The 24,749-nt window shown below is 36.3% G+C and overlaps 2 protein-coding genes across 6 annotated transcripts in view; one reads left to right on the forward strand and one right to left on the reverse strand.

Annotated features, from left to right (window-relative positions):
- ahr1a (aryl hydrocarbon receptor 1a) overlaps positions 1-6,445 on the reverse strand; it is a 76,964-nt gene extending 70,519 nt beyond the window's left edge. For all 3 annotated transcript variants that reach the window (XM_087285071.1, XM_087285067.1, XM_087285069.1), the window contains exon 1: positions 6,139-6,445. The gene's annotated coding sequence lies outside the window, so the exon portion shown is untranslated. The remainder of the gene's footprint in view (positions 1-6,138) is intronic.
- The window catches only part of ankrd28b (ankyrin repeat domain 28b), a 71,624-nt gene that overhangs the window by 24,409 nt on the left and 22,466 nt on the right, over positions 1-24,749 (forward strand). For all 3 annotated transcript variants that reach the window (XR_015511251.1, XR_015511252.1, XM_087286870.1), the window contains exons 2-10: positions 6,387-6,470; positions 8,308-8,386; positions 8,507-8,577; positions 14,376-14,576; positions 17,053-17,140; positions 17,241-17,383; positions 19,835-20,047; positions 23,393-23,471; positions 23,562-23,676. Coding sequence is in view for 1 of the 3 variants with exons in the window: in XM_087286870.1 (XP_087142996.1) it covers positions 6,387-6,470; positions 8,308-8,386; positions 8,507-8,577; positions 14,376-14,576; positions 17,053-17,140; positions 17,241-17,383; positions 19,835-20,047; positions 23,393-23,471; positions 23,562-23,676 (1,073 nt within the window). In the remaining 2 variants the exon portion in view is untranslated. The remainder of the gene's footprint in view (positions 1-6,386; positions 6,471-8,307; positions 8,387-8,506; positions 8,578-14,375; positions 14,577-17,052; positions 17,141-17,240; positions 17,384-19,834; positions 20,048-23,392; positions 23,472-23,561; positions 23,677-24,749) is intronic.

The following is a 24,749-nucleotide window of genomic DNA, read 5'->3' on the forward strand; positions in this document are numbered from 1 at the left end:
GGCTTATGTGTTTTAAGTATATTTTTATATATAAAACCCTGATTTGCGGTTTCATGGCCCGTCTCCTCTGAGTGATACGGTACGGTTCGGTTTGGTACGCTTTTATGACCATTTCCATTGTCAAAAGTGTACCGAACCAAACCGTACCGTACCACTTTCGAAAGGGTTCCAAACGGGAGAAAGGGTACCAAAAGATGGAGCTACACGTGCAGCTGAACGCTGATTGGTTACAAAGATACGTCACGAGCTTGTGAAGCTACACAGAAGGTAAACAAAGGAACCGCCATGTTTTTTTAAATACAAAGCCGAGACATTACATGGAAATAGTACATGTGAAGCGGGAGTGAAACGTGGAAAAAAAAAAAAAAGAAGCCGTCAAAACACAGGAGCAAAATTGTTTTAGCGACCTGAATCATGTAGAAACTGCCATGATTATCTTAGCTTTTTGGACTATTATGAACTGGGAATGACAAAATGACTCTCTAACAGAGCTTGCATGTGCTGCTGAAGATTACAGACACAGATGAGAGGTTTGCGCTGACTCTGGGCTATATTGCGTGTGTTTTTGAACTCAAATAAGTACTAAATGTTTGCTGTGTGTAGTTTTTCTGTAATTAATGATATATCGGAGACTGTAAGGGGCTGTATGTGTTCATATATGTTGCATTTATGTATTTATTTTATATAATTACAGACGTTACAGTAGGCTATTTCGCACTGTCATTGATCTGCAGTTATAATCAAATCATGTTCATAGAAAAGTTAGTAATAATCCTTTATAAACAAGTATTTATTTGTGTAAAGCATCCGTTTTGTGAGAAGTGCTGCTCATTATGATATGTGAACGACCCGTACAGCTTTACTGTAGACATTTATTCGAGCGAGCATGACATCGACTTAAACTTTGTCATACACCACGCCTACCAAAAGGGTACCCTTTGTGGTGGAAACGCAAGCCTGATAAAGGTGACCCGTACCGTACTGTACCAGTCAGTGGAAACAAGGCATTAAATAGTTGTAAGCAAAGTGTAAATTAATAATATGTTTTTTCTTAATCAGATTAAACTAAATTATTAAAATAATCGCCCAACTGACATCTTATCAAAGTAATTGTTAGTTGCAGCTCTAAAGAAGATATTTGTTAAAAAGCTGTACCCATTGACTTCCATACTGGGACAAACAAATACTGAGTCAATGGTTACAGGTTTACAACATTTTTTAAATATCTTTATTTAGTGTTCAACGAAAAGGAAGGCAAACGGGTTTGCAACAAGTGAAGGGTGAGTAAATGATGACAGAATTATTATTTGGGTGAAGAATCCCTTTAACAATGTTAATGTGATGCAAGTGCTTCACAGACATCCCTAATCTCTGACATCTTCATTTTGCTCTTTTTTTTTTACTCTTTGTTTGAACACAAACACTGTTCTCACAGTAAACTTAATGATATCATGTTTTGTTATCGGAGCGTTTTAAAAGAGTACAGCTAATAGGGGTGTGAATATTTGTCCTCTATCATAATTGTTGTTTTAACAATGGACAAACTGTGCAAGTGTAAAAGTGTCCCCCCCCATTATTCAAAGTACTTATTGTTGACTCAAGTATTTACATATTAAACTGAATTGAACATAAAACAAGTTAACTTCATTGATTTGTGTTAGAAAGGTCTGTGTGTATTTTTGGTGTATTTTGACATTATCTTGTCATCTTGGAAACGGATATTGAAAAATTAAAAGCAAGCCTTTGTTTTTTGTTTTAAAATTAAAAAACGAAAATTGAAATGCGAGGCAATTTTCTTTTTTATGGTGAAAAATGGATGAGCAAAATTTTAAAATTATTTGATTCATTTTGTTTTATTTTGAATAACAATAAATAAAATCAGTAGAAAGAAGCTATTTTTTATATTACAAGACCAGACAGGCCTTCTCTTTCACAGTGACGCAATGCTGCCTCACAAAGATTACTATAGGCTATTATTTATTTTTTTTACACTAAAGTATGTCAAGTTATTTTCTTGTGGTAATGGGATTTAGTTAAGACATTTTCTTTATTAACTTTATTAACTGGTTATATATAGGCTACAGTAGTGCTTTTAAATGGCACAAATCTGAAAATAAAGTTTATTGGTAAAATCACTTCCACTTCCTGCAGTTTGACTGAACCATTAATATTGAGGGAGCAATATAATAGGGGTGTGAACCTACACTGGTCTCACGGTTCGGTTACAATTATCATGTCATCGATTCAGTTAAATTTGCAAATAAACAATGTAGCAAATAAACTAATCGAAAAAATTGTTCAGGTTTGTTTTTGAGTATTGTCGACCATGTTTTTACATCCTTATGATTGGTCATAATGTTCTCACAGAAAGTTGCCATTGGCTCTACAACTGTCAGTGCTGTTTACAGATGAGTGACGCGACATTAACGCATAAGCGGTAACAGTCGGTATGCACATAATAAAGCACACATTCCGCAGCTATCACAGCTGATCCATCGTAGACTTTGTGTAGAAAACTTGCTCTAGACACACTTATCAGATGTATAGCGATAGAGGCAAGGAAAAGTTATCTTACAAACCTGCCAGCAGTTCAAAGGTCCAAAGTGTGTGTGTGTGTGTGTGTGTGTGTGTGTGTGTGTGTGTGTGTGTGTGTGTGTGTGTGTGTGTTGTTTCTTCGGTGCACCGCGATGCAGACGCGGACAATTCGGTATTGGTTCAGTAGTAATCATAACCAGTTATTGTGTTACTGACGTCATTTATCTCATATGCGCTATGTCGCCGTAGCTTACTAGGCGAGCGAGGCGAGCGTGAGTATTTACAACGCTCCAACTACTTAGAAATGCAGAAACTGCACAATTTCACTGCAAGTGTGTTTGCTGGACAGTCTTTTACTGACATTTACAGCAGAAGCCCTTATTTCACTGCGATTGAGAGAATGGAAGTACTCCGTTTTTTTCTGTAATGTGTGTTCTCTCTCTCTCACTCACTGTGGGCCCATTTGACATGCTGGCGTGACTTTTCCTCCCCTCTCGGCTGCGATACTTCTGGATACAGACACTAGCGCGTGCCTGCAGAGTTTTCTCCAGTGTGTCGTGCCGCCTGCCACTTATGAGAATCACTCATCTGTGAAGAGCACAGCATGCAAGAGGCAATCGCAGCCGTTTTTGTTGAGGGTGTGACCAATCAAAGGGGTGTAAGAGAACTGGAGAAAGCTGGAAAGCATACTTCCATTGCAATGATCTGAGTGGGGATTGAACCCGGGTCTACGGTGTGGTTAGCAATAGTTCTTACTACATGAGCTAAGTCAGCAACTGGTGGCCCAAGTTAGCCCACAACGTATGAATTCCAAAAAATAACAGTCTTTACTGAAGAGAATTTGACAAAAAAAGGAGAGACAATACCTCTCTACAGCCAGGGTTGAAAAAGTACAACAAAAATAGGAAAGCCGAGCTTCCTAAAATACATACAAAATAAAATAGACACGAGGGTCTCAGAACAATCACATAGGAATCTAGCAAGCAAAAAGTCTTGAATAACTTAACTGGACACTGAACAAGGCAGCAAGAGGTAGGGTTCAGGACTGAACACAGAGCAGGATACAAAGCAATCTTAAATATAGCAAAGAAAAGGTGGTAGTGATTAGGCTGATTACAGGGGAGTTTAGAGGAACAACAGTCACTACCGCCATCTAATGTTGAGGAGTATAGGGCAATATCTGCACCCCCTGGTGGGTTGGAGGACGTGATAAAGTGCTGAGATATTAAATCCATAGTAGGGAAAACAAATCAGGGCTCAAAATTGCGACCATTTTGGTCGTATTTGCGCCTGAAATTTTATTTATGCGACCTCAAAATATATTCGGTAACACTTGTGCGAGTGCTAAAAATTGTTGTGTGTGACCAGTTTTTACTGCAAAATGTTCACCACTTGCGCGGATTTGGGATACATTCACGCAGAATGCATCTCTAAGCTCTTTAGCCCCTTTCACACAGTGATACCGGTAAATATCTGGAAAATTTCCGGAACAACTTTACCGGTATATTCAAAAAAGCGCTGTTCACACAGGCGAGGACGTTACGGAAATTTTCCGGAAAAGAGCATTCACACATCCATTCCAAAATACCGGTAAATTCTGACATCATTCACCACAAATGAGCTTTAAACGGCTGCGCTTGTATTTGTAAACATTTGACTACATCACAAAATCTGTGGATGATCAGTATTGTGAACAACTTTCGCAGGATCACTTTCGCATGTCGAGATGTTCATAAAATGTGCGTGTGCAGGCGCTCACAGGCACACGCAAAGCTTGAAGGTAAACAAACAACGGCTTATCATAAGCATCTCATCGATGATTATTTACACAGTTGGCATAAAGAAGAACATATAAACGTGATCTGACTAACTTCTAGCAGCTAAATGTGTCTGGAAAAATATTCAAAGGTTTTTATTCTCACAAACCGCGCGGACGTAAATGCGTCTGACTGTTGTGATTGGCTAAAGCAGACGTCTTACGTCAGCACGTTCTAGACGTGCACGCGCTTATTACGGTAATCTTCCTTCTGCATTCACACAGCGCAGCATTCCGGCAAATTGCCGGTAATGTTACAACTTCTCTTTCCGGAAAATAGCCAGAACGAATTTACCGGTATTTTCAAAAAGGACCTGTTCACACATACAACCTTTCTCTGTTGTATGTGTGAAAGGGGCTTTTGTCTGCACTTGGAATGCGAAACGCAGCGCTCAGGAATAGTTTAAAACAGTTGTCATGTCGACTTGAAGTAAAAGCCAAGTCCGTAATTCTTGCCCCGCCTTCGCGCTCTTCTTATTGGCCCGCCACTGCTCTAGCATTGAACGCGAATGATTGGTTAATATCAGCTGTCAATCACTCAGTCAGTGCCTTCTTGCTTGGGATGACAGAGAGAGTTACTACCGCGAAAAACTGTAAAGCGCTGAAGATGAGAATGAAGATAACACTGACAGATTTAGTTTTAGAAACCATGGCATCTAAAGTTATAAATAATGACACATCTTACTAGTGATCATGTGCTAAATGTTAATCCACCATCTACACTTTTCCAAGAGTGGATAAGACTTTCATTGGCTTCAAGTCCGCTATGAAAAGTCTGTGGGATGGAATTTTCAGGTAACTCTGCCACATCTGGCACGAAAGCTTCTGTTTGATCCTTCATATAATCGGCAGATGCTGTCTGCCGTGCAAGGGGCAGCTATATGTAAAATTAAACACCGCTTACACCATCGCAAATGGGCTTACACTGAGTAAATTAAAATCGCTACTCCTAAAAAGACCGATTTGGCTATAAATTTGACGTATGCATATAATAAGGTACAGTATATGTCAAAAGCATCAGTGCAATATCAGACAGCACTTGTGAGAACAGCACAGTTATACCGTTAACAGATTCATTCAAGCAGTGCGTGCAGGGCCGGTGAGCAGTCCGTGTAACTTTTGGTCACTCAGTTATGTTATAAAAATCTATTTTCTTTGGATAACGGGATTTCGTTGAGACATATTTTCCTCACACTTGTGTGTGTGTGTATATATATATATATATATATATATATATATATATATATATATATATATATATATATGTATATATTTTTTTTTTTTTTTTTTTTTTTGCTTGTTAGTTAGATTAGTGTTGATTTCAAATGCAATAAATATGTTTGTATAAAACTTGTAGTAACGGTGCTTATAATTGGTGGGTGCGACAAAATTTTGGCTGATGTGCATAAGTTTTTAAAGTTAGGAGCATCGTTGCTACTAAGCAAAACGGTTAATTTCGAGCCCTGCAAATACTATGGAAGTCAATGGTTACATGCTTCCAGCTTTCTTCAAAATATCTTCAATAGAAGAAAGAAACTCCAGAAAGGTTTAAAACCACACAAGGCTGAGTGAATAGTTTTTAAATGTTCATTTTCTGGGGTGAACTGTCACTAAGACAAATGTTTGTCAACTAGACTCGAAACATGTTTTCTTTAAAAGCAACAGGAAAGGAAAATAAATTAATAATAATTGATCATCCATTTATGTCAATTTGCACTGTAACTCAAAAAGACAAGGCGAAGAGGGTTTTAATTAGCATTACTGTGGCCTCTTGAGGATGAACTTACATAAGCAGTGTGCAGGCGGTCTCATGATGGCTCGTCCTCAAGGTGTTGCTGCTTCACTTTGCCGTCTGAAGTCTTCAGGCGGAGATGCAGCCCTGTTTACTTTACATGTTCATTGCAAGCACAGTCTCAGGCTCTGCAGTGAAGTTCACCCCACAGGACAAAGATAAAATGCCACCATTGAGACTTGATCATATTTCTCTGTGACACTTTTTTGACTTGATATTTTGTTTTTGTTTCTTGTGTTTCAGCCTGCCCTACTAAAAGCTATTTTTAATGTGGATCCGGATGAAGTACGCTCCCTCATTTTCAAGAAAGAGGATGTGAATGTACAAGTAAGGTTTTCAGTTGTCTATTAATAAAATGTGGATTTCTGATGGACTCAGTGTTCATTTTGTGGATGAATAGTTTTCATTATATTATTCATTAACAGCATTTTATTTCCACTGACAGAAACTAAAGACATTTAAAAATGTCAAATGCATTGTTATTTTTGTCAACGAATAAAGGCTAAATGACACTAACAGCAGTGTAATCAACTTCAGTAATGTCTTCAGTACAGTAGAATTTATATTATATTACTATAATTTATGGAGATGCATATATTTGCTTGAAAGAATAAAGGACAATGTATATTGTATACATTCACTGGCCATTTTATTAGATACATCTGTCCAACTGCTCGTTGACACAAATTTCTAATCAGCCAAACACATGGCAGCAACTCAATGAATTTAAACATGTAGACATGGTCAAGACGATCTGCTGCAGTTCAAACCGAGCATCAGAATGGGGAAGCAAGATGATTTAAATGAATTTGAACGTGGCATGGTTGTTGGTGCCAAATGGGCTGGTGAGTATTTCAGAAGCTACTGATCTACTGGGGTTTTTATGCACAACCATCTCTAGGGTTTACAGAGAATCGTCAAAAAAAGAGAAAATTCAGTGAGTGACAGTTGTGTGGGAGCAAATGACTTGTTGATGTCAGAGGAGAATGGCCAATCTGGTTGGAGCTGATAGAGAGGCAACAGTAACTCAAATAACCACTTTTACAACCGAGGTGTGCAGAAGAGCATCTCTGAATGCACAACACGTCCAACCTTGGACAATAGAACACTCTCACCAAAATTGGACAATAGAAGATTGGAAAAACATTGCTTGGTCTGATAAGTGTCGATTTTTGCTGTGACATTTGGATGGTAGGGTCAGAATTTGGCATCAACAACATAAAACCATTGAACCATCCTGTCTTGTATCAACGGTTCAGGCTGTTAGTGGTAGTGTAATGGTTTGGGGGATATTTTTGGCACACTTTGGGCCCATTTGTATCAATTAAGCATCGTGTCATAGCAACGCCACAGCCTGCCTGAGTATTGTTGCTGACCACGTCCAGCCCTTTTATGACCACAGTGTACCCATCTTCTGTTGGCTACTTTGAACAGGATAAAGCGCCATGTCATAAAGAGCAAATCATCTCAGACTGGTTTCTTGATCATGACAATGAGTTCACTGTACTCAAATGGCCTCCAGAGTCACCAGAGCTCAATCCAATAGAGTACTTTTGGGACGTGGTTTAACGGGAGATTTGAATCATGAATGTGCAGCCTGCAAATGATGTGTGATGCTATCATGTCAATATGGACCAACATCTCTTAGGAATATTTTCAGTATTTTGTTGCATCTATGCCACAAAGGATTAGGCAGTTCTGAAGGCAAAAGGGGGTCCAACCCGGTACTAGTAAGGTGTACCTAATAAAATGGCCGGTGAGTGTAGCTGGTTTATTATAAAGAATGCAATATGAGGTCAATTTATTAGATTCAGGGTTAATATATTTAGGCCTAATGTTACACTATGACTGTTAATTCAAACCTTTAATATTATTCATGTTTATAATTTTGTTTTTCATGAGTATATAATAAGTTTAGAATTTTTTGAGATGTGCATAATTTAAATATTATGACTAAACTGGTTAGATTTTTAGTTGACTAAAATAGTATTCAATTTATTTGACTAAACCTAGGCAAACTGCAATGAATTGAGAAGACTAAAATCAAACAAAATAAATTACATTTTAATCCAATGAGACTAAAACTGAATTAAAGTTTGTTGTCAAAATAAACATCGATGGACTTGAATGTTAGTAAGAACTCTTTATTTAATTTTTTCTTCAGGACAATGAGAAAAGGACACCGCTGCATGCAGCTGCTTACCTTGGAGATGCTGAGATTATAGAGCTTTTAATTTTATCAGGTAAATAAATCTTGAATATTCATCATGTCTCCTCTCTTTGATTCCAGGTGTCTTTTACATGTGGCTTTGATGTATTGTTTTGCTGTTATTCATGAATTGCTTGTTCTGCTTGTGATGTAGGGGCGAGGGTGAATGCCAAAGACAACAAATGGCTAACTCCTCTGCACCGCGCCGTGGCGTCCTGCAGTGAGGTACTACAGTCATATCACAACCTGCACATGTGCATCTAGGGGATTTTTGCCCAAACTATGCTTCCCAATAAACAGGGTTGTCACAATATCAACATTTATGTGGTGTTGTTAGACAAAGTTCTAAACTAAAAAAAAGCTGTTTGGTAAAAACTAATATGCATTAAAACAATAATAAACAAGTGTAAAAAAGGAAAATAAATGAGAAAAAAAGGTTAAATAAAAACAACTGAGCAAAGATGTTAGTTAGTTAAACACTGTTTGATATTTGAAACTTCAAGTGCTATTAAATGTCAAAATATATATCCATCGACATTGAAAAAAAAACACATACAAAAGAGGTTTAGGCTTTATGCATTATTAATATTATTACTATTATTATTATTATTATCATCATTTAATTTATTTCTTTTTTTGCAATGAAATTTGGGGACCCCTGAAACCTGATTTTTTTTTTCTCTTTTTGTTATTATTATAATACTTTTAAATTCGCTTCGAAATTTAGGATCACTTAAATCAGTGTTATAAGTGTTATTACCAGTATTTTCCTTTGTTCACATTTTTTCTCTTTGATTTTCTTTCTAATGGTTAATTAAAATTTTAAACAGAAAGCTTCTTTAATTAATTCAATGAGATCATAAAACATAACATGGTATCAGTTTATTAAAAAAAGATTAACTAAATTTAGGGGCCAGAAATTTTAGGTTTTTTAATAAATTATTATTTTATTAATACATTATTTCCCCAAATAGTCTTTTCATTTTTTATTGTTTAAGATTCTATTATGGCTTAATAACATTTGAATAAATTGAGAAGAAACATGAAGTAAAAACAAAATTGTGTGATTGTCATACAGTTTTATTCAAAAGTTTGGCCACCTCATTGTAAGAGAAGATCCCAGTAAAAGGCTGTGCAAACGTTTTGGCATCCTTTCTTTTGTGTGGATCTCAAAACCTGTAATCACTTAATGCTGACTGATTGACACAAAATTGATTTGAGGGACTCAGCGAACCTTAACAATCTTATCAGCAGTGCTGATAGAATGCTCAAAAGAACTAGAATGCTCAAAAGAACTTCCTAATGATCTAAAAATTAGGATATTTCACCAACATGGATTAGGACAGGGGTCACCAATCTCGGTCCTGGATGGCCGGTGTCCCTGCAGGGTTTAGCTTCAACTTGCTTGAATGTTTCAAGCATACCTAGTAAGACCTTGATTAGCTTGTTAAGGTGTGTTTGATTAGGGTTGGAGCTAAAATCTGCAGGACACCGGCCCTCCAGGAACAAGTTTAGTGACCACTGGATTAGGAGAAGGATGCCAAAAGCCATCACAAAGGTTTAAAGTCTCTATCTCCACAGTCAGAAATATAGTAAGAAAATGGAAGGCTTTAGGAACAGTCCTTGTGAAGGAAAGATGTGCTAGATCAAAAAATATATATATCTGAAAGACAAAGGTGAAGAATAGTTGGAATGGTCACAGACAAACCACAGACCAATTGCAAAGAGCTTCAGGAATATCTTGCTGTTAATAATGTCATTGTACATCGTTTACAATCTTCACTAGGCTTGGGCGGTATCCAAATTTTGATACCGTCAAACCGCCTCCATATTTTACCCCGGTATCCGGTATTACCGGCGTAATAAAAAAAAAATATGACGTAAGGCTCAGACAGCGTCACCAAACTGTTGGCTTAAGCCTAAACCATTCAGAAACTGAATACATTCTATGCGACCTTAGGCTCGCGGTCAGGGAGAGAGAGAGAGAGAGAGAGAGAGAGAGAGAGAGAGAGAGAGAGAGAGAGAGAGAGAGAGAGAGAGAGAGAGAGAGCGCAAAGCGACGCACAGCACCTCTCTCTCTCTCCCTTTTACACATATATACACACACACACACACACACACACATCTCTCCCGCGATTTATTCAGAAATTTACTCCCACACCGTAAGAAATCTGGCCGGCTCACGCGGAACAGCAGTTATACCCGATAGGTCCCGAGTCCGACAGGTACATTTTGATTGACAGCTTTATACAGCGCGAACCCGTTCACAGCCCGACATTAAAATGTGCTCATGCACACAGCTCTAATGCATTTTTTTCAAGAATGAGTCATTTATATGTTTTAACATCATTTATTCGTAACAAGCGCAGACTATAGGCCACTTGAAAGTTGGAACAAAGAAATAAAATAAGTCCTACAGCTGTAACATCGTAACATCTCAGCACTCTATAGGTCTACATGCACTTAGCCTTTAAATTAGCCTACACACCAATGAAAAGTAATCTTGCTTAACAAATCAAATTAAAATAAACTCTAAATGATGACGGGTATTTTGGCGATAACGAAATTTAGTTAAAGGCTCTGAAAGATGTGTTTCTCCACTTCTCTTCACAATCTGGCATTAGGGCGGCGGTGAAGCTCAATAATAAAAGAATAATGCCACCATTAGCCTGTATGCTCTGTCTACATTATGATTATATGGTTTAATTAATATTTATGTATCATTTTAAACCCTGTACTCACTAAGATTAGGCTACGTGTGTTTGTGGAGGAACATTATTAAATCCACTGGCTTTAGCGCAGTCTCTCACTCATGGTGCGTCCAGCAGCTGAACACCCTTTCCTGCTGCTACAGGTCGAGATGCAGAGTTCTGATCTGGCTGATTTTGCAAGTTTTTTGGTAGGATTGTTTGTTCATCTTCTACCATTCATGAACATGCATTTAATTTTTCATCACAGCAGTTTCACTTTAGCGAATGGCCTCTTCTTTTTACCCTTTCAGCTTGCGGTTTAGGGCTCTACCGTAATACGCAGTGTATGAGCGACCGCGAAATACCTGCAGCTGGAATAACCGCTCCTTCTGAGCTAGTGACTGACTTGACCGCCGTCAAAATTCTCTTTTTTTTTACTACTTCGTCATCATTTGTTTCACCTTTGCAGGGATGGATTTTAATGCAGGGATTTGGATTTTTTCGGGTCTCGCCGGGTTCGGTCAAAGATCTTTAGCTCTAATGCAGACCTCTCGTTCATATTAACCACGTCTCCCTTCTGTTCAGTCGAAACTCCCAAACTGCAGGACACTTTGAAGCGCGACTCGTCACGTCACCTCTCCCCCTCCCTCTCCCCCTTCTCTCCCTCCCTCTCCCCCTTCCTTTCCCTCTCTTCTCCACACTGTCCAGTGATGACAACCAAACATACGTTTTTGTAGGCATTAAATAAAGGATATTTCATATTTTATGACGGTATAACGGTATTGAAACTGACACCGTTGCTATTTTTAGATCCCGCGGTATACCATAATACCGTAATATCGCCCAAGCCTAATCTTCACAAAGAATAGCTCAATGAAAGGTGATGTAGAAAAAGCCTTTTCTGCTTTCTGCCAACAAAAAGAGTCATTTGAGTTATGCGAAGGCTCATCTCATCAGATGCCACAACCATAGGCGCTTTGCATGGTAGGAAAAGAATACAGCATTCCAGGAGAAGAACCTGCCCCCTACTGTAAAATATGGTGGAGGGTCCATCATTCTGTGGGGATGTGTGGCAAGCACAAGTACTGGAAATTTTGTTAAAGGTTGCTTGAAGTCCACCCAGTATAAGCAGATTTTTAAGAACAATGTTCAGGAATCAGTCAAGAGGCTAAAGTTATGGCAAGGTTGGATGTTTCAGCAGGACAATGACCCAAAGCACAGTTCCAGATCTACCAAGGAATTCATGCTCAGACATGTTCTTGAACGGCCATGCCATTCTTCAGACTTGAACATCATTGAAAATCTATGGATTGATGTTAAAAAGGGCCGTTCATGCTCTGCACCCATTAAACCTGATTGAACTGGAGAATATTTGCAAAAAAGAATGGTCCAAAATGCCTTCAGCAAGAATACAGGGACTTATCCTTGTCTGTAAAAAGCGTCTACATGCTGTTATTTTAGCAAAAGGTGGCTGTACAAAATATTGATGTCATTATTCTGTTAGGGTGCCCAAATTTTTGCATCGGTCTGTTTTTTAAGACTTAAATTGCAATGCATCTGTTGATTTAAATAAATGTTATGTCAGAAATGAAATGTAGCTTTTTCTTTAGGATATATTGCTAATTTGAATGAAAATTATCAGGGGTGGCCAAACTTTTGCATAAGACTGTATACACACACTTAATAAAGGAGATCATCGTCATCATCAAACCAGACAACCTGATCTTTAGCGCCTTCAGTTTTCATTGCGCATAAAAACAAGCATGAAATTATGTCTTTACAAACAATACTCAAATTATTGCTAAAAGGGAATCTACTCTTTATTGCAATTAAGTAATGGATTAATGGAGGCGTGTATGAGCTCCAAAATGTCATATTACACCTCATGTTATAATAAATGGTGTACTAAAAATCTGCACAATCCTGCCTGGGTGAGCTTATCTTCCTTCTTTTTTCATCCTTGATTGATTGCTGCATGATTTAGTCCTGATAAGGGTTGTAACAATATACTGGTATGACGGTCTACCACGATTTGAACGTGCACGATTATCATACCATGAACAATTGCATATCAACGGTTTTAACCCTTAAAGACCGAGACAGCCGCCCGTGGCTAAAAATAAGTATTGCTCTTAAATGTTTAATAACTTTTGATCCGCTGATCCGATTCATACAATTCAAAGATTGGCATAAAGAAAAGAATCTCAGCTTTCCAGTGCTGTATCACATAACATTCGCGGCTCCGGAGGCTCCGGAATCAGTGCGGTTACGTCATCAAAATTTGACAACGCTGATTTGACAAAGAAACGCTCGTCACTGTGTCTCCGGACAAACCAGACACGATACATTGATGCATTGTCCCTCCTCCATGCCCAGATTGGTTCAAACTCGCTATATCACAACCAATAAGCATAGGTTTCGCTTTTGTTTGTGGACCAAAAACAAGCTTTTTGAACAACACGGAATGAGAGATAGGCATACATTTATGCGCGGCTAAATAAAACGCAAAAAAAAAAAGTTTTGCATGAAATAATTCTCAAACTAAGTACTTTTGCATGCACAGCAGCACAGAAACATGACAAAACACTGACACAGCAAAGACGAAATGCTGCTCTTGCTGTTTTCAAAAGACGCAAATGAAGGTGCAGCTGTTTGTCTACATTGCAGACAACCATATCCTAATCCATATCCACAGACAACCATATCCATGCTGGCACATAAAACCTAAGGATGTTCCATATTGAATCTAGTTTCGTTATGTAACTATTTATAGTATAGTAAATATTTATATCTATTTTTTTACTGAGGATTTGCACCATGTTTATTTGGACTTTATTTGGACTTTGACACATTATTTATTATTTTCTTATTTTTTATTTGTTCATTGTAAGTGGTGTTGTTTATAGTAACTGAAAATATATTATTTGGAAAAAGTCAAATTTGCTTCACTGTTCTATTATTTTGTAACATTTGTAACATACCGTATACCGCGAAACCGTCAAACCGTGGTATTGTTTTAAACGATTATCATACTGTAAAAAAATTCATACCGTTACAACCCTAGTCCTGATACATCGCGGTGCACAGTGAAACTCCTGTGAACTCACGCAGATCATATTAACAAACAGTCGATTAGACCTATGTTGACTGTATAGCCCTACCATGATGTTACCCAATGTTTAATAAATTAAATTTTTTTTATTGCATTCTATCTTTCTTATCATGGAAATCATAGTGCACTTTTTTATTACTTACGACGAAGTATGACAAAGTGTGACTAACAGAGGACAAAGTGAAAGCAGAGCTTGAGATTCTTGATGTTGTGTTTTGCAGGAGGCGGTGCAGGTTTTGTTGAAGCACTCTGCTGATGTGAATGCTCGAGATAAGAATTGGCAGACTCCTCTACATGTGGCGGCTGCTAACAAGGCGGTTCGCTGTGCTGAGGCGCTGGTGCCACTGCTCAGCAATGTTAATGTATCAGATCGTGCTGGACGCACAGCTCTGCACCACGCTGCCTTCAGCGGCCACCTGGAGGTCAGTCAACTGCATTTGCATATGTGGGGGTGTTGTAGAAAGAATGCTTTGAAATAGGGCTGGACAATATTGAAAAAAAGAAAATGCAAATTTGCAGTATTTTGTTTTTCAGCAGATTATATTGCGACAAGCGATTTCACGGTAAAAGTGTCTTAAATTTACTGAAATATTGTGTTGTAGGTCTTAATTTTTAATTTTTTTTTAAACAGGTCTTAATTTTCCTTTGTTCGTGTATTGCTACCCAATCTGGCGAAAACTCATACAATCACCAACAATACACCTCACAATCCATTTTCCTTACAATAACATTTGTAAGGAAATTTGACACTGACCTGGACAGATTGTTGTGCATAGAATTAGTTTATAATAGTTTTTAGATTTTAAAACTTTTAAAACATTTGTTCATTTTTTTTTTATTTTAAAGAAAGTTTGTTGAAAAAAGTGTATAGATACAAGTAGAGCTTGATTGTTTTTACACAATAAGTTAAAATATTTTGCTAAGAAATAAAGACTAAAGTTTTATATATATATATATATATATATATATATATATATATATATATATATATATATATATATATATATATATATATATATATATATATATATATATTATTATTATTATTATTATAAGTATTATTAATAGCGTATTGTTGTATTTATTAAATGTATTAACTTAGATTTTTTTTTTTTTGCCCTATCCAAAAATATAACTTTTCATCTGGGCTATTTGAAAAATGAAACGAAAAAGAAGAAACTGTAAGCATCTGTTTCTTTTTTGTAGTTTAATAATATTTTGATTGAACCACTGAAAAGAAAATGGTCTGTTTTGAGGATGTTTTTTGATACTTTTCTGGACTTTAGAGTCTGGACCCTTGCTGTCTATGGACAATAAAGGAGCTCTTGGTTTCAACTAAAGTATCTTAATTTGTGTTCTGAAGATGAACAAAGCTCTCAGAGGTCTGGAATCACATTAGGGTTACTAATTGATAAAAAGTTTCATTTTTAGGTGAACTAAACCTTTTAAAAAGTGTAGAAATGCTCAACTTTCTCTATTATGGTAACTTTGCAATTACTCCCCAAATCTGGAAATCGTTACCTGTTATTCCGAGTTCAGACTGCATGATTTTAGCCACAATAACTTTGCAATTACTTCCCAAATCTGGAAATCGTTACCTGTTATTCCGAGTTCAGACTGCATGATTTTAGCCACAATAACTTTGCAATTACTCCCCAAATCTGGAAATCGTTACCTGTTATTCCAAGATCAGAATGCATGATTTTAGCCACAATAACTTTGCAATAACTCCCCAAATCTGGAAATCGTTACCTGTTATTCCAAGTTTAGAATGCATGATTTTAGCCACAATAACTTTGCAATTACTTCCCAAATCTGGACATCGATACCTGTTATTCCAAGTTCAGACTGCAGGATTTTAGCCCCGATTTTGTCTCGCTTACAGGTCTTGAGAAATCGCTGACAAATGCCTGAAATCAAAGGCAAATCGGTGCTTGTACAAGTAACAATCACACAGTGTGAACTATCAAAGACGTGAGATATTTGGCATGCTAACTATATGGACTAGGGATGCTCAAAATAACCGATTAACCGTTAACGAAAGGGTGTTTTTTTAACAGATTAATGATATTAGTTAAACGATTAATGTTATTTTATTTTTTTTTCAAAGTTTGGCAGCATAAGAGGGCGATTACACCGAACACACTTTTTGTGATGAAAGGCGCATCTTTTGAATAGTTTACTTAAGGCTGTGAGTGTTTTGTACGCTGCTTATGCGTCTTCCGCTTATGTTTTTGCCATTGCAAGCTGTGTGCTCGCAGTTGAAATAAGCTAACCCCAAGCAGAAAAGCATGTTACATCAGTCGCATCTTTTTCATTCTTCAATCAAATATAAGCAGAGGCGAGGTTTCTGTTAATGCTGATTAGGGGTGTCAAAATTAATTGTTTCTTCGGTGCACCGCCATGTGGACAATTCGGTAAAACAAGTGGAAATTTTACAGGAGCCTCAGTGTCTGAGCAATACCACAAGAGAAATTGCTAAGTCCCTTCGAAACCCTGCTGAGCAAAATAAGTACATTTTCTACCCCACTAAAGGCTTTTTTCTTATGTAGTTTATAACAAAAGATACTATGTGACCTCATGTTGTTTCCATGTCACTTCTTGTGTGTTTTTCATCTTGATTCATCTTGCAGTGTAAACACAGCAGCAACAGAATGCTACCCCAGATAGTAATGCGGTGTGAAAACATCTGTGATACGACTACTTTGAAAAGCATTAAACTATGATCTTGATTTTGACATTGTACATTCTGTGATATAACTATTACACATGCTAAAACAATAATATTTACAGCCCTAATTCAAATTTAGTCATTTATTTATTTCACACTCAATAAATGCATTGTTTTAAGTTCTACACATGTAAAGTATGCATACTTTTTGTTTGTTTTGTTGGAAGATGGTGAGGTTACTGCTATCCAGGGGAGCAAACATTAATGCGTTTGATAAGAAGGACCGAAGGGCGATCCATTGGGCGGCATACATGGGTGAGACAGAGAAATTATTGTTTGTTTGTTTTCCAGCCTCTTACGCAACCATATGTGGGATCTACAAATACAAAACCCTTTTAAATCTTGAACCTTTCAGGTCACATGGAGGTGGTGAAACTGCTGGTGTCTCATGGCGCTGAAGTGCCGTGCAAGGATAAGAAAGCTTACACACCTCTCCACGCTGCAGCCTCCAGCGGGATGATCAGTGTAGTGAAGTATCTGCTCGACATGGGAGTCGATGTGAGTGTTAAGCTTTCACAAAAATTTCTTCTCACTATGGATTATGTGGAGTTTATGTACTATAGCAACTTTTTAAGGGAATACTATTTAAGTTGCCGTTCGCACAGAATATGTTTTTCCCTTCCAACGTGCTACTTTACTATTATTTTTCAATGTGAACACACACTTGATGGACGTGTTGGATCATTATGTTTGCGCCATGCTTGTGAGGGTCATGTTTTTTAGATGCCATGCTAAATTAAAAGATCTTCAACTTTCACAAGCAGGGCAGCTCATCACTGTCAGCTCTAAAAGCAGTGGAATAATCAGAAGAGCTCAGAGGCAGGGCAATCATTGCCTTTTTTTAATAATAAAAAGATGACATGACAGGTGTTTTATTTACTGTTATGTCGAGGCAGATTAGGTGCTTATTGTGGCTTTGTCCAGGCTATTCTGAGTTATATAAAGTTTTTTCATGTGCTTATCATAACATGTAGCTTGTTTCCTATTTCGAATGGGCCCGTTATTGTCTTTATCAATAAAGCATATCAGGAAAAATAAGTATTGAACATTTTTCTCAGCATATTTCTATAGGTGCTGTTGACCTGGAATTTTTACAGATGTTGATAGCTACCAAAGAAAACATTCATTCTGCTTCAGTCTAACATCTGCATTAGCAGGATGATGATGATAAAACCAGAGTGGACATTTCAGCAAGACAATGATCCAAAACACAGCAAAGGAAACTCTCAAATGCTTACAGAGAAAGAAAATCAAGCTGTAGAATGGCCCAACCAATCAACTGACTTGAGTCCAATAGAAAATACAAAACAAAGATCAGATTTGATAGACGAGATCAAGATTTTTACACTCTGTTGAGGTCTGTGAAAAAAAAAATCACACCTAGGCAATGCATGTGACTTCATTCTCTACATTAGAGGCGTCTTTAAGCTGCCATCACTAAAAAAAGCTTTTTGTATAAAGTATTAAATACGTTTCAATAGTGGAGTACTTTCTCCTTGTTTTTTCATTGTTATTACATATAACTAATTATTCAGATTGTTTTTGCTTTGTTTCATTTTTATGTTGGGTTTTTACTAAAATCTAGCTCAATTCCATGTTAACAGCTAGAAATAGTATTCCTTGGAAAAAACATGACATGTTCAATACTTATTTTCCCCACTGTATATGTAAAGCGTTTTTAGAAATAAAGACTCATTTGGTGAGAATGAACCCTATGCTGTGTTCATACCAGTCGCAGAACGCGTGGGAAAAAAAAATTCTTATTAGGGCGATGACATAAATATGATGACAGACATTCTCAGATTAATTTTAATATCTCAATAAACACTTTGGTAAATATGATGTCACTGTATGTGGTCTTACATGAGAACGATCAGAATGATACTGTTAAATGCTAACTTATGACTACAGCATGGATACATGCCCAGTAATTTATGATATAAAGTAACAGGTGTTGGTAAATGTGTTCTTATACTGAACGATTATATATTTATTTGTCAGGGCTGCAAAACGAAACAAAAAATCCACTCCATTATAAATCCAATTTTTTTTATAAATCTGATGTTTACATTTAGTCAGAAATAATGAGCATTATTTTTGTATATAATTGATCTGAGAAGGTTTGAGTGCTCTCATCCATTTCATTGTGCTGTTTTTCCTTCATCCTTTTTAAATCACACAAAAAAAAAAATTTTAAAAAATGGGTTGTTTTTCCAAAATTGTTTTTATATTTACTTAAATGAGTTTGAACAAAGCCAATACATGTTGCATACATTAAATGCAAACTAATGGACCAGTTTCGTTTTAAGTCCAAGAATTACTGCATAGATCTATTCTGATCAATTTTTATTTTATTATTTCACTTATTGACATGTTTAGGACTACTCATTAATTAATAAAACATTAAAGCCATGAAGTTTCAGGAAAAGTGTTGTAATATCTAAGCTGCATTCTTTTGTTACACAATAATACTTAATATAAACTTCTAAATTCATTGCTGTGCGTCATTTCAAATGAACCATTCAATTTTTCTAATGACGTCTGCATGTGTTTTGTTTGCACGACTGCTAAAATTATGACCGTACCCATTTTGTCAGTGTGTAATTTTGATTTCAATTTAGCAGATCAAAAGTGGCAGTCATTTGATTGACAAGGACATAATTAAACTCACAATGTGCTTTGCTTTCACTCACACATTTGCGTACTGAGGGCGATTTAGCCAGAATAGCTTTCAGATGGCACCATGCTAACCTTTTCATCCAGAGCACCACTTTAGAAGGAACCTTTTGGGCATTTAAATAAACATGCATTTTGTGTTTGGTCAATACATATTCATGGTTATATAAGCTCTTTTTCAGTTGTATTAAATGTAGATCTCTAATTAAACCATTCTGCAAGCAAATGTGAATGTTTTATAGTTAAACATTTGAACTGTGCACGTGCTTTCAGATGAATGAGCCAAATGCGTATGGAAACACACCGCTGCACGTGGCTTGCTACAATGGTCAGGATGTGGTGGTGAACGAGTTGATCGAGTGTGGCGCCAATGTGAACCAGGTTAATGAGAAGGGCTTCGCACCCCTGCACTTCACCGCCGCCTCACGACATGGAGCACTTTGCCTTGAGCTGCTTGTGGGCAATGGTGCAGATGTCAATATCAAGGTAAGGTGGCACATGCAGATCTGAATTGACATTTATACTTAACTTGTTTTAGGTTAACTATGCCTTTAAGATGACATGACGCCGAAGCCATTAAATACTACATCCGACTAAATCAATATGCAGTATCGTTTTTGTAAAAAGACAAGATTAAAATGTAGTTAAAATAGAAAAATAGAATCCCAAATCCAACTGAAAATAACAAGCATTCATGTTTTTTGTCCTGACTTTGATTTTTAGTGTCTAATAAATAGGGTTGGATACCGAAACCTACCTTTGAAACCAGTATGCACCTGACCGAATTAGCATATGAATTTCGGTGCCTAATTCCGGTGACACTGGCATTTTAGAATTTGCAAGTCAGAGGCTGTCCGCAGCGCCCAGCCACGACTCATGACTGTTTAGTTTTCTGTCGCGCCAAAGACCACCATCTGAATAGTTTCATTTTAAATATTATGCAAATGTGCGCGTCTGATGTGTGATACTATCAACTGTCATGTGCGCGCCATGCCGTGGCTCTGAGCAGCGCATCCGATGTGTGACGCCCTTAAGAAGCTTAAAGGAGTGCATCAAAGGCACACATTAGTACTTAAAGTGGAATCAACCTAAAGGTGAGGAATGGACTGTCTTTGATAGCTTGTGACATTATCTGGCACTTCCAGTGAGTACATTTACATGGACACCAATACTCTGATTTTAATATGATTAAGACAATACTCTGATCAAGAGTCCACTATTTAAACTGAGATTTTTGATTATCTTAAAGGACCACAGACACAACTGCGGAGGAAACATTTATAGGCAGGTGACACAATGACGTTACTGATCTATGTGCTATAACATGTGTCAGGGAATCATGAATTCAACTTTCAAAAAACAAATCATTAGATCACTGATGTCCATGTAAAAGTAGTCACAAGCCCCAAACCCAGAAAAAAAGGTGTTCCCTGATTTTAATGACAGCCTTTCCACAGGTTAGTAGTGACCTAATGTAATGTTAATAGTATAATGCAAAACTTGCATCCATGCTAACAAACAAATGATCAAAAGAAATATATTAATGCGATATTTATATATATATTTATAATACATTGTATTTGAACAATAAAAGTGTATGTGTGTGTGTGTGTGTGTATATGTGCGTGTGTGTGTGTGTGTATATGTATATATGCATGTATGTATGTATGTATATATATATATATATATATATATATGTATGTATGTATGTATGTATGTATGTATGTATGTATGTATGTATGTATGTATGTATGTATGTATGTATGTATGTATGTATGTATGTATGTATGTATGTATGTATGTATGTATGTATGTATGTATGTATGTATGTATGTATGTATGTATGTATGTATGTATGTATGTATGTATGTATGTATATATATATATATATATATATATATATATATATATATATATATGTGTGTGTGTATATATATATATATATATATATATATATATATATATATATATATACACATATATATATATACACACACACACGTTACATGGGTTTGAATTGAGATCATGATCTTTAATGTTTGTGTGCAGCTTTACACTGAATGCATTAATGCAGACTAAACAAACAGTAACAGAAAACACCTTAAATTTTTACCCTAAGAAAGGATTTAGGTAGGTCCCACCACAACTACTTTGGCTGCAGTACACCCAGTCGCCACCAGGCGATTCCCGCAATGGCGGTTTAATGGCGTCAAAAACACTGACAGATGAACCATTACAATGGTGAAAATCTCAGAGCTATTGATTCTTCTGTTCAAGCTGAGAAAGTCTTGCTGAACTCATTAGGGAAATTAAAACTACTTTTTAATTTGATAGCCAAATAACTAATGTTCTCCACTGCTGGAGACATAAGTGCTCAGAGGAGTCTGTCCTCACCTCTATGAGCATTCTGATCAGTTACTCTCCTTGAAATAATATTAATCTAGTGGCAATGCATGATTTATAAAATAAACCAGGGCTAAGCATAAAATACATAAAATAAGTTTGCTTAGTTAAATAAGTGTTCTAAGCAACCTAGAAAGCACTAAATTGCTATTTTGAAAGTGTTTTCCTAAATGTATATTCTACTAAATTGAGATTCTGCTGCTCTGACTAATTTAGAGATGTACCTATTTAATCACAAAATGCTCTCTGCACATCAGCACATTTTAAGCTTGTTTGACAGCCGTGTGCTTGTTTTACATTGCTCCAATTACTATAAAACATGTGCTGTTAATAAAAGAAATGCACCTAATAACTATTTTGATACATTAAGGCCTATTACGATATCCATTTTTTGTTGAACGATATATATTGCACTAAAATATTTAGCGATTAAATGATATTATTGTCATTTTATGCCACTCATATAACGCCAAAATGACAATATTACATCATTATAATGCAAGGTCACTCTTCCAAAGTACACATTTTATTCTTAAGAATATTTTATTTAACTATAGTAATAATGTAATAATTAGACATTGGAGTCAGAATGTCAAAATGTAGGTTCTTAATAAATAATAATAAATGTTAACAAAAAATTGCAAGGTAAAATGTAACAGAGCCTGCGGTATCTTTTTTACTATAGTAAAATTTACTATAGTAATTTATTGTAGATCCTATAGTGTTTTTTTTTTTCTTTTTTTAAACCATACTGACACTGTCCCTACTATTAGTATATTGCTTCACCAAAAATGATTGAGGTAATTTCCATGTCTTGTGTGATAATTCGATAAATTGATTATTGTAGCAAGGAAATCAGTGTTCATTTGAATTATTTAGCCGGCCATGTTTACTGTTCCAAAATATTATAAATCTTTCAAAAAATAAAATATGCTTTTTAAAGGGGAAAATGTTTTATTTTTAACCCAGACATTTAAAAAGAATATATTTTAGAGCAGTAATCACAATACCGTTAAACCATAATATTTTTATCCAAGGTTATCATACCATCATAATCTTATACCGGCCCATGCCTAGTGTGGACATATCATGGTCAGAAGTAGCTTTATAGAAAATAATAGATAGAACAGATGTAAAAAAGTAAGAAAAATGACTAACAATGCAATTTGGAAAAATTGCAAATGATGGAAGAATAATTGTGGTTCAACTTGCACATTGAAAAAGTTTGGAATGCATATTTGATACATAAGAAATTAAAATGCATTTTCCTTTGCTGGTTGTAAACGGACATTTGCAATCGGTTCATGTGATCGGCCAGATTAGCGAGTACCAATTGAGTTCTAAAATGTGATTATCGGCCGATGCCGATCCGTCAGACCATCCCTAGTATTTATCTCACTAATTGAACACTATTTTCTCTTCATCCAGAGTAAGGATGGTAAAACTCCCCTACATATGACTGCAATCCACGGGAGGTTCTCAAGATCTCAGGCCATTATTCAAAACGGTAAGTCTTCAGTTTTACAGTGTACATTTATCAATGTGCAAGTGTGCAGTATCTGACTACATCTTGCTTGGCTGTGTGCTATATGTGTAGGTGCTGAGATAGACTGTGAAGATAAGAATGGGAACACTCCTCTGCACATCGCAGCCCGATACGGACATGAGCTTCTCATCAACACACTGATCACAAATGGAGCTGATACGGCCAAGTATGAATTTACATTGCTCTCTGCTTGATAACTACTTAACTTGGTAGCTTTGTTTAATTCAACATTTACTAACTGTAGACAGGCGGGTGTAGAATAAATTCACTATTTAACCCTTTTTGAAAATCTAAGAATGTTGTAATTGATGATGCATTAGGGCTGCATGATATTGGAAAAAAACTGACAGTGCTATATTTAGTTTTACTGCTAAATGTTGTAGCGATCTGACTGGGTAGGGGTGCCAACTCATATATTTATAAGTAAAAAATAAAAAATAATATTTATAAAGTCAGTGCTACATGGGATACAGAAGCAGTGCAATAACCCTAGTAACCCCTTATAGAGCTAAAGACAAAATAAATCAGACTAAACCAGTTTAAATTGCATTCTACTAATATTCAATTAGGTCTCCTTACAACCTCAAAATAACACTATATACATGTTTTACAACAGAAAAAATTTCAAACCCATTTCAACAAGCATTTGAATAATTCAACAAATCAAATGCACAAAACAAAATAATAATAATAATAAACCAAATAAAGAGGTACCTCTGTCGACTTGAAATTAACTTGATCCATGCACAAGATTAAACCACTGATTCACATCAATTTGTTAGAACCTTACATTCATTACTGTTATACAGAAATTCAATATAAACAATTCAAACAGTTCAATGATTCAGTCGGTTCAACATTTCAATGATTCACTCGGGTCAAACAATTCAACGATTCACTTGGTTTAAACAATTCAATGATTCATTCAGTTATAGTAATCAAGATGCTCAGTTTGTTTAAACAGTTCAATGATTCATTCAGTTCTAACTAAGATGCTCAGAGTTCGTCAAACAGTTTAATGATTCACTCGGATTCAATAACTCAGATGCTCACAGTTCGTTCAAACCGCTCAATGATTCATTCAGTTCTAACTGAGATGCTCACAGTTCGTCTAACAGTTCAATGATTCACTCGGTTTCAATAACTCAGATGCTCATAGTTCGTTTAAACCGCTCAATGATTCATTCAATTCTAACTGAGATGCTCAGAGTTCGTCAAACAGTTCAATGATTCACTCGG

The sequence above is a fragment of the Danio rerio genome, chromosome 16 (genome assembly GCF_052040795.2).
Source record: "Danio rerio strain M-AB ecotype USA chromosome 16, GRCz13ab, whole genome shotgun sequence".
Lineage (NCBI taxonomy): Eukaryota > Metazoa > Chordata > Actinopteri > Cypriniformes > Danionidae > Danio > Danio rerio.